This window comes from Sturnira hondurensis, unplaced genomic scaffold (assembly GCF_014824575.4).
Source record: "Sturnira hondurensis isolate 20B ecotype Veracruz unplaced genomic scaffold, ASM1482457v3 Scaffold0009244, whole genome shotgun sequence".
NCBI lineage: Eukaryota > Metazoa > Chordata > Mammalia > Chiroptera > Phyllostomidae > Sturnira > Sturnira hondurensis.
Window position 1 is genome coordinate 4,468,486 of NW_028081875.1, and position 15,899 is coordinate 4,484,384.

Sequence of the window (15,899 nt, forward strand, 5' to 3'; positions counted from 1 at the left end):
TTAAGTTACCTAAGATTAAAGATAAAGAGAGAATCTCAAAAGCTGCAAGAGAAAAGGAAAGAGCTACCATATTTTTTGGATTGTAAGATGCACCCCCCCCCCAAATTTGGGAGGAATAATGGTTGTTAATGCTGCTGTCGGGTTCTGTTTACATTGGTAAAATATTATGTTATTTATGTTTTTAAATATTTTACCACATTTTTTTGCTTCAAAAAAATTTTTCCTATTTTCTTCCTCTAAAACCTAGGTGTGTCTTATGGTCCAAAAAATGCAATACCTACAGAGGAGTTCCCATCAGACTACCAGTTGATTTCTCAAAAGAGACCTTGCAGGCAAGAAGGGGCTGGAAAGAAATATTCCAAGTCATGAAAGGCAAGGACCTACATCCAAGATTGCTGTATCCAGCAAAGCTATCATTTAGAATGGAAGGGCAATTATAGTGCTTCCCAGATAAGGTGGAGTTAAAGGAGTTCATCATCATCAAACCATTATTATATGAAATGTTAAAGGGACTTATCTCAGAAAAAGAAAATAAAAAATATGAACAGTAAAATGACAAACTCACAACTATCAACAAATGAACCTAAAAGAAAAGAAACAAAAAACTAAGCAAACAACCAGAACAGGAACAGAATCAGAGAAAGGGACATCACATGAAGGGATTTCAGTGGGAAGGGGGAAGGGAGGTGGGTGGGGGGGAGGTACAAGGAAGAAGAAGCGTGGTTAGTAGGCATAAGGTAGATGGGGCGAGAGAAAAAGTGGTTGGGGAAACAGAGGACTCAAAGAACTTAATATATACAACCCATGAATGTGAACTAAGGTTGGAGGGGTGAATGCTGGAGGGTTGGGGAGCAGGGTGGATGGGAGGAAAGAGGGGGGAAATTGGGGAAAATGTAATAGCATAATCAATAAAAATAATTTTTAAAAAAATTTAAATGATTTTTTCTTTTTTTGATACTGTCTATAGAAAATTATAATATTCATACATGCAGAATTTCTGGCCCATGGAATATGCACATCTGCCCTTTCCTGAATAATGTCAAATTGCCTTCTGGAGAAGTTGGGCCAATTACCTCCTACCATAAGGCATTGAGGGTTACTGCGTCCCACGTCATCTCTGACATTTGGCATTATTAGATTTTTTCTTCTGCCAGTCTAGTATCTACAAAAAGGTATCTCACTGTGGCTCTAATAATCCCTGATTATTCATTATGTTGAGTATCTTAATGCCCATTCATAGTTTATCTTCTGGAAATGCTTATAGCTTTGCGCATTTTTCTAGTAGATTACTTGGGTTTTTATTGATTTATAGGGGTTCTTTATATATTCTTCAAACTACTTTTTGTCAGGCATCTGTTACAGATGCCTTCTCCCACTTTGTGCCTTTTAGCTTTACCTCCTTTATGATATTTTGGTGAACAGTAGTTCTTAATTTGAATGTGTCCAGATGTACAAGTCTTCTCCTTTATGGTTCGGTGTTTTTTGTTTCTTGTTTAATAAATTATTTCACATCCCAGTGTCATAAAGAGTATGCTTCATATTACTAGAGATTTTATGTCAATTCGTTTTTATCTCTGCAGAATTTTACTTCAAATTGAAAACTTCCTAATGTCTCCTTACAACTTGCCTTTTCCTAGAATATACCCAGCACTGTGATAGTCCAAAGCCATGGACACAAATTCTAGGTGTTCATAAGTTATGGAGCATGGATGGCATAGGATGAACCTGACTCATGCAGTGTCCTCAAGGAGTATAGTTGGCTAAATGGTAGCTCCAAAAAAGATATGTTCCCATTCTATTCTCAGAGTCTGAGAATGTTAGTGTATTGAATAAGTGTCTTTGCAAATATAAATTAAGGATCTTGAGATGAGAAGAGTGTCCTGGATTGTCAAGGTGAGCCTTATGTCCAATGACATGTCCTTGTAAGAGACACAGAGAAAGAGAGGAGGTAGTAAACCACAGAGGCAGGAATAGAAGGGAGGTGCCCACAGCCCAAGAATGCAAACAGCCAACTAGAATGGGGAGAACCAAGCAGAGACTCTCCCATAAAGCCTCTGGAGGGAGTAAGGCCATGCTAACTCCTTGATTTTAGACTTCTGGGCTCACAGAACTGTGAGAGAGTAGATTTCTATTGTATTAAGATACCCAGTTTGTGGTCATTTACAATAGCAAAGAAACTAATACAAGTACGCTTAAGATGAGATGTCTATGTGTGGTACTACAGGCAGAGGTTCTGTTTTCTCCACCCTAATACACTTAATGGATGGAACAAACATGGCACCAAAACTTGGGAGGGCCACAACTTACCACAGAGGCACAGGGTTGGCTGAAGCCTCCAAAGACACGCAGGAATGTGGCTCCCTCTCCTTGTAGATAGATCACTGATGTGAGAAGTAGAGTCTGCAGAGTCACAAGAATGCTAGCCCTAGGCAGGCTTCTGTCAAGCAATAAGGGGCTACATGAGTTAAAAAGGAAAACCAAGATGTGTACAGAATCTGCTACAGACCCCTCACATGCTGACATTAGGAGGCAGCCTCCTCCACAGTGACTTTGTCTGAGTATGGTGTCCATTCTCAGGAAATTTAGAGAATGTCCAGGCAAGAAGGGCCTAAAGGGTAAAAAATGTATGTGTCTGTACCGTTTGCAATATAGACTCTTTCAAACAGTTCTCTTCTTTCCTTGATTTAAAAAAATGGGATTATTCTAAGATAGAAGTTTAAAAATACTAAGTGGGTAGTAAATAAACATATAGTCTGAATTAGCAAAAAAGAAATTAAAATGAAATATTATAATTCTCATGAATTTTTAAAGTCAGCATGGTCTATGGGTATAGATGCAGCTTAAACTTATGTACTCAAGTTTACGTTGCAGGTTGACTTTTTATACCTATGTATATTTAACTCAATTGATTTACCCTCATTTGGAGTTTAGCTCCCAACCTTGCATAAAGTCTTGAAATTAATTCCATGTATTCTAGAATTCTAGATGTGAGGTGAAGGCAGTAAAAGTAAGGAGACCTGGATTCTACTCCCAATGGTACCACTGAATAACTGTGATGCTAGCAAATCACTTGAACTGTTTGAGCTCCCATTACCTGATAGGTAGTATGGAGACCACAGGACTCACTCCAGCTCATGAGGCTCCAGTGTATGAAGGAGGCTTGCTTACAGGAGAGCCTGACACAGACATTCCCTTCAGCTTATTCTTACACTCTTTCTGGAAGACTGACCTATAAGCCCACATGATAGGGGTTGGTAGGAGCAGGCAACCCCTCGTGCTTCTCTTGTGTGCTGGAACCAGGGTCAATGCTTCATATGATTTCTTTGATCTTCCTAGCAGCCCCAAGAGCAGATGTTACTGCCCCTGCTTTAAATACAAGAAAACTGATATGGGGGGGAGTGGAGCACCTGGCCCTGGGTCCCCCAGCTGGTGAGGGAGAAGACTGGAATTCAGACCTCGACCTGTCTTCCTCCAAAAAGTAAGCTCCTTCATATCATGCTGCTGCTGCCATTTCTAAAAATTAAAACAAATTATAATCAGAATAAAGTTAGGGGCTTATAATTTGGATTCTCAGGCTCTTGTAACCCAGCAGAGTGTGTGTCTTGAGGGACTCCGAAAAATCTTTTGGGAATGTTGATGAAATGTAACCATTTCATGGTTACATTTGTAACCAATGTAAATACAGATGGCCTCTCTATTCAAGTAGAGGAATGTTGATAATTGATAAAAATTCTGACTTCTGGCCAAGTTGGAGGCATGGGGAGACATACTATACCTCCTTGCACAACCAAAATAAGGACAATAACAACTTAGAAATAAAATAACAACCAGAACTGACAGAAAATTGAACTGTATGGAAGTCCAACAACCAAGGAGTTAAAATAGACACATTCATCCAGACTGGTAGGAGGGGTGGAGTCCAGTGGCCAGGCAGAGAAGGGTTGCAGCAAAAAAGTGGTGGCACTGGACACACAGGCGGCGGCTGGCAGACCCTGGGCATAGGGTGGCAACAGGCAGACCCAGTGAGACAGCGATTGTGAAGCGGGATATGGCACACAAGGCTGCTGGCTGACCGAGCAGTCCCACGTTCATGCACAGATAAACCCAGGTAAAACTGGGGAGCGAGACAGACCACACAACCCAGGGTCCCAGCACCGGGAAATAAAGTCTCAGGACACTGATTGAAAACACCTGTGGGGGTTGAGGTACCTGGAGAAACTCCCAGCCTCACAGGAGAGTTTGTTGGAGAGACCCACAGGGTCCTAGAATGCACACAAGCCCACACACCCAGGGAACCAGAACCAGAAAGGCCCAGTTTGCTTGGGCCTTTGCTGGGGGGAAGTGGCAGAAGTGACTGAAATCCAGTAGCAGAGAGCAGAGCAAGTGCCATTATTCCCTCTCAGACCCCGTCCCCACATACAGTGTCACAACCCAGCAACTGGGTTGTCTTGTCCCGCCGTGGTGAACACCTAAGGCTCTGCCCCTCATACGTAACAGGTGAGACAAGAAAAAAATAAAATGGCCCAAATGGAAGAACAAATCAATGCTCCAGAGCAAATACAACTAACTGACAAAGAGAGAACCAACCTATCAGATGCACAGTTCAAAGCACTGGTGATCAGGATGCTCACAGAATTGGTTGATTTTAGTTGCAAATTAGATGAGAAAATAAAGGCTACACCAAGTGAAATGAAGCAAAACTCACAGGGAAACAATAGTGATGGGAAGGAAACTGGGACTCATATCAATGGAGTGGATCAGAAGGAAGAAAGAAACAAGCAAACAGAAAAGAATGAAGAAATAAGAATTCAAAAAAATGAGGAGAGACTTAGGAACCTCCAGGACATCTTTAAATGTTCCAACATCTGAATTATATGGATACCAAAGGGAGAGAGAAAGAGCAACAAGTGGAACACTTATTTGAACAAATAAAGAACTTCCCCAATCTGGCAAAGGAAATAGACTTCCAGGAAGTTCAGGAAGCTCAAGGAGAGTCCTAAAGAATGTGGACCCAAGGAGGAACACACCAAGGCACATCATAATTACCTTAGCCAAGATTAAAATGAAGAAGAGAATCCTAGAAGCAGCAAGAGATAAGGGGGCAGTCACCTACAAAGGAGTTCCCATCAGACTGTCAGCTGATTTTTCAAAAGAGACCTTACAGGTAAGAAGGGGCTGGAAAGAAGTATTCCAACTCATGAAATCCAAAGACCTACATCCAAGATTGCTCTATCCAGCAAAGCTTTCACTTAGAATGAAAGGGCAGATAAAGTGCTTCTCAGATAAGGTCAAGTTCAAGGAGTTCATCATCACCAAGCCCTTATTATATGAAACATTAAAGGGACTTATCTAAGAAAAAGAAGACATAAACATGTACAGTAAAATGACAGCAAACTCACAATTATTAACCACACCTAAAACAAAAACAAACTAAGCAAACAACTAGAACAGGAACAGAACCACAGAAAAGGAGATCACATGGAGAGTTAGCAACAGGGGAGTGGGAGGAGGAGGCGGGGGGAGGTACAGAGAATAAGTACCATAGATGGTAGGTAGAAAATAGACAGGGGGAGGGCAAGAGCAGTGTGGGAAATGTAAGCTAAAGAACTTATGACACATGAATATGAACTAAAGCGGAGGAATATGGGTGGGAGGAGTATGCAGGGTAGAGGGGAATGAAGGGGGGAATGGGACAACTGTAATAGCATAATAAAATATGTTTAAAAATTCTCACGTGATATGTAGACATAGTGTATGACTAAAGAGACTCAATAATAATCAGAAATCAAGATAGGTTTCTGGTTAGTAAGTTAAATGTTCTCTGAATTGAATACTCAAGGTGGAGATTGCTCTTTAAGAAAGTACTTGACTATGATTTTTAATGTGATAGTAATTCAGGATTTAAGTGTCACGGGTTAGTGGACTTTTTAAGAGAACAAAGGGCAATAGTTAATATTGAAACAGGAATTGGATTTGTAACCAAGTGCCTCTTTAGCTACCCGCTTTCAGTCAAAAGTCACTGGCCATCCACTGCCCAGCATTATTCCAGTGTCCAGTCTACCTCTTAACATCTTACATGTGAGAAGATCCATATAAGGTTTTTGGTATCTGAGTTTAAAAAATGTTGCTGTTTTTTTTTAAATTGAAAGCAACCAGCTTGGAAGCCCTAAGGGTTTTACATAAGATGATGTCGGGTGATACTGCTCCTAATTGCCCTTGCTAGTAGTTTCACTAATAAATTCAGTTAAGATCCCAGAGCTACGTTTTTTTTAAAGCTAAAAGAAATGATTTTTGGCACCCACAAGCTCCTGTGGCTGTCACATTTAGGTTGATGTTTGTTTTCTTTTTGTCATGGTGTTTATATGCCCTGGCGTGGGCCATGAGTGAAAATGCATTTGATGATCTCCTGGTCTCACCCCGGTCCCCAGTGAATGTTTATATAGATGACAACACCCAGTTTGGTGCTGTTAACACTCCTGCAGCAGCATGGGACTAGCCTGGGGGTAAGGGAGTATGTGCTGCCTGTGACAGTTGGGGGCATAAATGGTGAGGTCAGGAACCTTCTGTGAAGTAAACATTCTCTAGTTATCCAGTTCTAGAAGCACCTTTTTGTGCTGTCTCCCATAGTGCCTTCCTATAGGAAAAGACCATAAATATTCATTCAATCAGATAATCTCACAATTTGATCATTAACTTCTGGAACTCTAATGCTGGACTTGCTCTTAGGAGCCCAGATCTCTCAGCGTTGACAAGGACACACTTATGAAAATATTACAGTGTCATGCAGGATGAGGATGGCAGGCTGCTGTCTGGGGCCAATTTATGGTATCATACACAGCATCCCTTTGTAGGTTTGACTCTGAGCTCGATTAACATAGCAGACACTCTTCCAGATAGCATATTTAACAAAATGCATTCACTTTTCTATTTTGTTCACCATTGTCCTGAGCAGCGGATGTGGATGTGTTGGACGCAGTGGGGCCTTTCAGGAAACAGCAGGATGATTCTAGGCAGAGCATGACAGGTCTTCAGAGGGACACACCTGCTCTAACCCAAGCCCACAAGCAAACTGTGGACTGAAAAGAGGCTCCATGAATTGAGCGTTGACACCGAGCCATGGCTGTCCGAAGGCTCAGGTGGTCGTCAGCCATAAGTTTAGCTAAGCTCTTTGAGTAATTTGTCACGCCTCACTCAGCTCCTGCTGGGCCAGCACGTGCCAGCTTAGTGTCAGAGTGCCTGTTCACCAGACGGCCACTCAGGCCTAACATCCTGCTGTTCTTGCAGACCAGCAGCTTGCTGGGGCCATGCATGGAGGGCCGAGTCATGGCAACAGCCAAGTATTGTGCAGAATAAGCATGTTCATAATGAAACACGAATGGCATCAGTGAGTCCCTCTAGAATTGGGCCTGAGTGAGTGCCTCTTGCTAAGGAAGTTTGGCAGCCTGTTCATTAGTTAAAACGAGTCACCAGGAGCTCAGCCTGCAGTTGAGAAGCCAGTTCAGGCTCATGCTGCCCAGGCCTTGGACTCTTATGACCATCTATATAAAAGATCATAAATCATCAAGGGGCCACTTTTGAAATCTTGAAATTCATTTTCTTTTTTAAAAGTAGCATAGAGTAAGCCTAAGGAGAAATTCTGGAATAGTGCTGTCCAGCAGCTCATTCTACGATCATGGGCATGTTCTGTTTACAATCCATTATGGTAGCCCGGGCTACATCTGGCTATTGGGTGCTTGAAATATAGCTAGTGGGACAGAGGAACTGAATTTCTATTTCTTTTATTTTAGTTAATTTAAATTTAAATTTAGACAGCCACATATGACTTGTAGCTGCACAGCCCTAGAATGCGTCTTCTCATGGTGTGAAAAATTTTCCTCTGAATATAATTGAAGGGGAAGAAGGAAGAATGACCTGCCCTGAGAAACTGGTGTGCATACTTTGCCAAAAGAAAACAGAAAAGTATATCCCTATTTTAAAACACGTGCTCTATCAAAAGCTAAGTAGAAGGGCATAATTGTTAAAACTTATATTTTTAAGAGGCTATTTTGAAAATATAGTGAGAAATGGTAGAATTACTTTTGTTCTTCTGGTGCTACAGGTAATAAACTGATGATGATCCACATTCTTTATGTTTCTGAAAACTAGCATGATTTTTGAAATAACTAAAACACATCTTTTAACTTTGGTATTGATGATGCTGAAGAGGAAAATGAGACATCATGCCAACTTCTCCAAGTATTAATTCATAAAGTCATACATGTGGTGGCCCCATCGCTGTTGAATTGTTGTGACGCTTTCCTGTTATTGAAAGTGCATGATTCACCTTCTAAGGAAACAGAAGCCACACACAAAAGGGGAAGATCTGCTTTCTGCCCTGTGAAAGACGGCCACACACAGGGGTCCTATTAAGACAGCTGGAAAGTTGCTTCAGCGTGTTACGCTTGTAAGTTTTATTGGTAACTGGTTTTTTATTGCACATTTGAATGTGTGTGTTCCAGACTACAGTTTTAATTAAAAGACAGCAGTCTTTTTTTTTAATTATTGACTTGTACATTCTGTGTTATATTCTCTGACTTATTAGTTCCTATGTTCTATGGTTCATAGCCTATCTTTGCTTTTGGCCCAAGTGCCCCTCAGAGCCTACCTCCTGTCCTTTCCTCTTCCCAGTAACATGAATTTGCTTATTTTTAAAAGTGTATGCCACCATCTTATCACTGATTCTTGTTTAAAGTATCAAACCATTTTATCAGTAGGCTAAAAAAAACATTTTATCAGTGAACTAGGAAAAGAAGATCCAGTGTTGTCCCACAGTTGTCAGTGGAAAGAGATGCTGTCATAGTTATTTGTAATAGCCAAAATTTGGAAGCAGCCCAAGTGTCCACCAGTAGATAAATAAATTAAAAGGCTGTGGTACATTTACACACTGGAATACTACTTGGCCATAAAAAGAAGGAAATCTTACCTTTTGTGACATCATGGATGGACCTGGAGTGCATTATGGTAAGTGAAATAAGCCAGTCAGAGAAAGTCAAGTACAATATGATTTCACTTATACATGGAACCTAATGAACAAGGTTAACTAAAAAGCAAAATAATGATGGACTCATAGATAGAGAGCAGGCTGACAGTTGTTGGGAGGGGTGAAAAAACTAAGTAAAAAAAGTGACAAAATGAAACAGACACGGAGGACAGTGTGGTGATTGCTGGGGGTGGGTGGAGGGAGGTAGAGGAGAGTATGGGAGGAATAAATGATGATAGAGACTTGGCTTGGAGTGGTGAACACACAATACAGTGTACAGATGATGTGTTATAGAATTGTGCACATGAGACCTGTATAATTTTGTTAACTAGTGTTCTGCAATAAGTTTAATAAAAAGAAAAAAGAGATGTTCTCATAATCAGTGTCTTCGTTTTTGTTTGTTTGACTCAATCTTAACGATGTTTTGATGTGATTCTATAACTGTATGTACATTTTTTTGTTGATACTAGTGTTGGATGCGGTTAAAATCTTAAGAAACGTAGGTTCAGAATGTTGTCATTAATTATGACTAATATTTAATTTTCAGACAGGTGTTATAATGTTAATTTCCCCCACACAATGTAAAAGTTGCATTAGCTGTATGTAAAATGAAGTAAACTACATTGTTGTTGTGTGTGTCATTCTGCACATGCACTTGTTTCCTTAACCGATTACTGCAGCTATGAAGAGCGAGCTCTGTATCTCGAAGCAATAATTCAGAACCACCGTGAAGTAATGACATTTGAGGATTTCGCAGCCCAAGTCTTTTCTCCATCTCCAAGCTACTCCCTTGGTGGAATGGGTGAGTGTCTACATTATTCTCCCCTCACACGCTTAAGACGCACTCAAGCAGCAGATGTACACCTGTTTTTCACAGATAAATGCTTGCAAATTTAAGGACAGCATTCTCCCTCTGAATCAACTAATGAATATCAAAAGGAATGATGACATTCATTTTAATTTGTTTTGTATCCAAGCTGTTCACTCAGTTCTTTTCTTCAGCTATCCTGTTAACCCCCAGATCTAGCAAGGTTAATGAACTTTTTCTCAGTAATGTGCTCTGGTTCATTCAGTAGTGTGGGTTTCTTGCTGAGCTGGGAATATGCTGTGTAAAAGCGATGCCTGAATTGGTGCTTACTTATCAAAAAAAGAGTTCCTCACAGTCGAAGCCGTTGATACTAATGCTAAATGGGGATTATGTTGCCCAGATAGTTGGGTCAGGGATTAATGGAGGAGAAATAGGACAGTATCCTGGGTCCATCATTACAGCAGTGCAGCCTGCTGGCTTTCTCTCTGTAGTGGCCTGTGTCACATGGACCAGCCATTGACCAGAGTAGCACCTGGTGTGGAACCTGTTTAGAAACTGGCTTACAGTCACTTTCATTGGTTAGGCAAATGGAAAATTTCAGAATTTTCCATGAATGTTCCTGTTTTTAGGTTTACTTTTCTTATATTAACAATTTGGGGGAAAATTGTGTACTGCCACTTAAATTGATTGTATGATTATTGTGGGGTTTTGTTTTCAAAGAAGAGAATTACTTTTAAATTTCTGCATGTAATTACAGTTTAATTGCCTTTCAGAAAGCAAGTGGGATATTTGGTCAATGCATATTGAAAATTCTCAATGAAGGGCTTTCTTCTTCCACTAGTGTAAACACAACTGTTAGAGTGCTTAACAGATTTCTAACCTGTGTCGATTGTCTCTGAACACCACCTTCCTTGTCCTATTCTGACTTGTTAACAAATATCTTCCACACAAAGTGAAAAAAATTAAATTCAGTGAAATAAATCACTTACAAAAAAATCAGCCATGCATCATTGTTTAACATCCCTGGCTTCTATCCTTGCCTCTCCCAGCTTTGTTGGGAGATAAGAGGGAGAGGCTTGCACTTGCACAGGGAGCCAGGAGCATCAGGCAGAAGGCCTGGGAGATAAGCAAGCTGGCTGTGGTACCAGAGCCACACAATTTACATAATCATGCCTCTGCTTCCTGGTGAGGCGTCAAGAAACACAGGGATGGCCTCTATTGATCTTTGTTGAACTGGAATACTAAACTACATGAGAAAAGCTTATAACTTCATGCTTTGATTAATGTTTCCTACATTAAAAAAGTAGAACAGCTGTGAATTGAATTCTTTTATACAATCTGCCAACATTCTATCTAAAACCAGAAAAAGAAAATCAGTTTCAAGGGAAATGAAGATTTTGTACCCAGTCTAGGCAGAGGTTTAAAATTGTTTATAATTTTTGGTGAAAGCACATGGAAGATCTGTAGCAAAGCTAATTTTTTTAAAGATATCATTCTGCTTTTTCCACCCTCATGTTTTGGGACTTGAAATTTGTCAGTGCTTTTTGTCTGTTTGTTTGTTTTTTAAAGATTTTACTCATTTCTTAGAAAGAGGGAAAGGGTAGGAAAAAGAGAGGGAGAGAAATATTGATCTGTTGCCTCTTGCACACCCCCAACTGGGGACCTGGCCTTCAATCCAGGCATGTGCCCAGATCAGGGATCAAACCAGTGACCTTTCAGTTTGGAGGTTTGTAGGCCGGCACTCAACCTACTGAGCCACACTAGCCAAGGCTGTTTTTTAAAATCTTGAGAAAGCATTTTCTTTCTTAAAATGAAAGAAATTAAATAATAACTAGCCCTGGTCGGTGTGGCTCAGTGGGTTGAGTGTCAGCCTGCGAACCAAGGGGTCACCAGTTTGATTCCCAGTCAGGGTATATGCCTTGGTTGCAGGCCAGGTCCCCAGTAGGGGGGGAGTGCAAGAGGCAACCACACATTCATGTTTTTCTCCTTCTCTTTCTCCCTCCCTCCCACTCTCTCTAAAAATAAATAAATAAAAATTTTAGAAAACAAATTAAGTAAAAACATTTGTCAACTCAATTGTTACATTCTTAAGGCTTTTGATTATTGAAACAAATATTGATGAACTTTACTTTCTAGGTATATTTTAGCTTCTATGTAAATTCATTGGCTTTTTTTTTTTTCAGGAAGTTTATCATTATCTAAATCAATTCAAATAAGTCAGTGTGTAGGTAATATCTTAAGTGAGATTCCAGGAGTAATTTGGATTTTTTAAGACCTGAAGTTTGGAGCCCTGGCTGATGTAGCTCAGTGGATTGAACACAGGCCTGCCAACCAGAGGATCGTGGTTCGATTCCCAGTCAGGGCACACGCCTGGGTTGCAGGCCAGTTCCCGGCAGGGGACACACGATACATTGTGTGTCCTCGGCAGGGGCAACCATACATTGATATTTCTCTCCCTCTCTCCTTCCCTTCCTCTCTAAAGATAAATAAATAAAATATTAAGAAAAAAAAAGACCTGAAGTTTGGAGACAATTGCTGACAAGCTTCTCCAAGAACATCGCATTTGCCAAAATCACTTAACAGATAAAGATTCTGACTGCTCCTAAGAGTGGACATTGGAACTTGTACAAAAGGAACATGAAACCAAAGACAGAATATCAAGACAAATGCTGGTCCTTTCTCTTTTCAAGTTATTAACATTAGTGTCACATTTTATAATGTTTGGGGTTTAGACTATTTGATGTGGAGTGATAAAAATATTTATATAAATATCTCACATCAATCCATGAATGCAATTTAGGTTTGGACATAATGTTCTCTTTTAACGCTTTGCATATCTGCCCATCATTAGTGGCTCAGTTCCCACAGTGCACTGAAGACCCAGTCAGACCATCCGGCCAGCAGTGTCATCAAAGCCAGGCCTTCAGCTCCTGCTCACAGTGCATATGTACAATCTGAGCAAGTAGGGGCTCTCACGTTTTCTTTGTATCCTTGCTACAGGGGCCTTTGCTATTAACAGAGAGGGAGAATAACCTGAATGCTTATTCATTCCACACTGGGTTTGTCACACTCAGTAGCCCACATTTTCAAAGGGAAGGACTCTAATGTCGGCCTTTAAGTTCCTGCTACAAGTAAGAGATGTACTGAGTGAGAGGGACCTGTGCCCAAAGAGGCCACTGTTGGAAAATGCCCTCTCCTCAGACTCTCCTGCCCCAGGGCTGTTGCTCATCACCCAAGGCAGCCATTGATGGTCACAGTGGCCAAGTAAATGTGCCTCTATTCATGATTCACTGTCAACCACAGATGCAATGTGGGGTTTTTGTTGTTTGGCTAATAGGCGGGTGTTTAGCGGGTTTTTTAAAGAGTTTTTTTTTCTAAAAAACCTATTTTGCGAGTCCAAAAATGTTGTTTTAAAATACCAGCTACCTCATATCTATTCCGCCCATTACTTGTTTTGATAATACCCACCCTATAATCAGTATTTGAGCTGCTTTTTAACCTAGCCCTGTAATTTGCATTCCTTTTGATTCCTTCCTTATTGACCAGCAATCTTCTAAGTGGTAGCCAGTGTTAAAATATTGGGTGCAATTAACACACATGTGTGTTTGTGTATATATGTCCATACATGTGTGTATGTGTGTGTTTTATGTGTGTATGTATGTGCATTTCACATGCTTTGGAGGAGGGACTAAGTGTGTACTTTGAAGCATGTTTCCAAGGAAGGGGGGCCAGCAGAGAGGCCTTTAAAGGGTTAACTGGAATGGGCACCCTCGACTGCTGGGAGGGACTGATGTAATCACTGCAGCTAACAGCCAAGTGCATCTGTTCACCATGAGGTCATTCTTCTGCATGCTAATGATTTGGAAAATCAAGTGTAATGCTTGACATTATCAGAAAAGATATAAATAGTGTAAATCTTTACTTTTTGGATGATACTCTTATAAAACAAAAGGAGAAAAAAGTAACTTTAGCTTGGACTTGAGATTATTTTTTATGGAACTGCTTTGCAGATTGTGTCTGGACCTCAAAATCTTGGAGGAATCCACTTGTGTCTATTGATAAATGATCCCCAAATCACTATTACAATTATAGCTAACAATTGGTAATTGAGGATTATAGATATGTCTAATTTAACATGTATTTTAAGAATTTCCAAGTGCTTTGGTCAGAAGTTGATCAAGATGGATTTATTTCTCAAAGAATGTCTAAAACCAAGAAAAACGAGGGGTATTCTTCTCCATATATGAGCATTGACTGTTTGCTAAAGATGCCAGTACTGTTTGTTTTCCCTTCTGCTTAAATATTGCTCCCAGCAGAGGGAGCACAGACCTGTGTTTATTTGTTAGCCTCACATGACACAACATGTGATTTCTCCAAGATATGGTCAGAAACACTTGCTCCTTCACGTTAGGCTATATTGTAAAGGCTCCAGGATTTAGAACAAGTGGGAGAAAATTCCTCACTAGGCACCATCGGATTCTGCCGCTTTTGATATATATCATATTTGGAGCTTAATGCAGATTAGTCTGAGTTTGTCTCACGATGCTGTTGCCACTGCTGCTGTTGCAAAAAGCTTCAAATTTTCATCTCCCATACTCAGTAATTGCACAGGTGCCCTCATAGAAAGGTTTATTATGCTTATCTACCTCACAGAAAAGACCTGAAAATTTTTTTTACAAAAAAAATCATTATATTAGGTTCACAGAAACTAAACAGGTCTGTCTCCTAGCAGCCTGTTTCCTAGAAGAAGAGGTGCAAGCCAGGGCCACAACATGTGGAAATGCTAGCCCAGTGCCCACTCCATGGGACAGTCCTATAAATCAGAGCCATGGCTGCTGGTTTATTAATACCAATTGAAGATCAAAACTAAAGCTCAGAACTCCATTCAGATAATCCAGAAGTTACCCTTCAATTCAAGGTCTCTTGTGGTACTATCTATTCAGGAACCCAGGGCCACCCAGCTCCATGCCTTCAGGTTATAGCTGGGCAGGTGTAGCCACAGGCCCTGCAAACAACTGGGTGCCCTGTGGCACATTCCTTCCACCCCAGTAATCTTTCCGGACCCTGCCCAAATCTTCCTTCCTACATAAGTGGCTCAATTCTGTCCCCTTTTGCATATGACATTCAAAAAAATTTTTAATGCACTATACTTGAAAACGCAATGAAGCATTCATAGGAATCTTTAACCACCCACTATCCCACTAGCTTATGCAAGTCTTTGTCCTCTGTTTGTTTCTTCTATCTATAATAGGCTATAAAATCTTCAGTGACTGATGCATATAATTTCTTTCTTATAATATATGCAACAGGAGTAAAATACAAATGCAGACAGAAAGAAATCAGGCTATTGCTTTAAGCAGTACAAGTGTGTCTCCAGACCACAGATGTGTATTAGGCCTGATGCAAGACACAGAACAGACACCTGCAATTGTGATTCACCTTTCCCCCTTCCTTTCTGGTCTCCTAGTGAAAGTGGACTAATGATCAGCAGTATGGCCAGAACTGCTGTGGAGGTTGCCTGGTTAATCCGCAGAATGGATGATGCAATTTGAATAACTGACCCTTGGTTTGGGATGCTTTTGTAAATGTTATTCAGGGTTTTAAAGAGAACTCTCAGTTGCCCTATTTAGTACCCATTTTGTCTTGTGCTTATTCATCATTTTCTCCTCTTAAGACTCTTTTACTCTCCTCAACATCATCTTTGGAAGGCAAGAAAAAGATGAGACAAACATTTTTTAAACTAGATCTGGTAGAAAACTGTGGTGTCCCTTGTCAAATGTCACCCTCTCTGAATTGGCCCTTCCCTCCCTTCCTTTGGCAGCGGCCACTGAGGAGGATTGGCCCAGGCATTGTAAGGAACTACAGAAGGTTCTAGAGACCTTACATTCTGCCTTTCCTTCCCTTCTGGAGCTTCAAGTCTTTTTAGGGAAAAGCAGATACTTGTGGACCACCAAAAATGGCTAATGATTAATAAGCCCGGATTAGCTAGCTCCAAATTATAGCTACATGTCAAAAAAAAACAAAAAAAAAAACCCCAAACAGTCAGCTAACGGTTTGCAGTTGGGTTGACAT

At 40.5% G+C, this 15,899-nt stretch overlaps 1 protein-coding gene across 3 annotated transcripts in view; it reads left to right on the plus strand.

Annotated features, from left to right (window-relative positions):
* Window positions 1-15,899, plus strand: part of RALGAPA2 (Ral GTPase activating protein catalytic subunit alpha 2) — a 381,676-nt gene that overhangs the window by 351,287 nt on the left and 14,490 nt on the right. For 2 of the 3 annotated variants that reach the window (XM_037057016.1, XM_037057018.1), the window contains one exon: window positions 9,700-9,821. In XM_037057016.1, the coding sequence (XP_036912911.1) occupies window positions 9,700-9,821 (122 nt within the window). Of the gene's footprint in view, window positions 1-9,699; window positions 11,435-15,899 lie in introns of those variants that run through there. The other variant, XM_037057015.1, reaches the window with a different exon arrangement.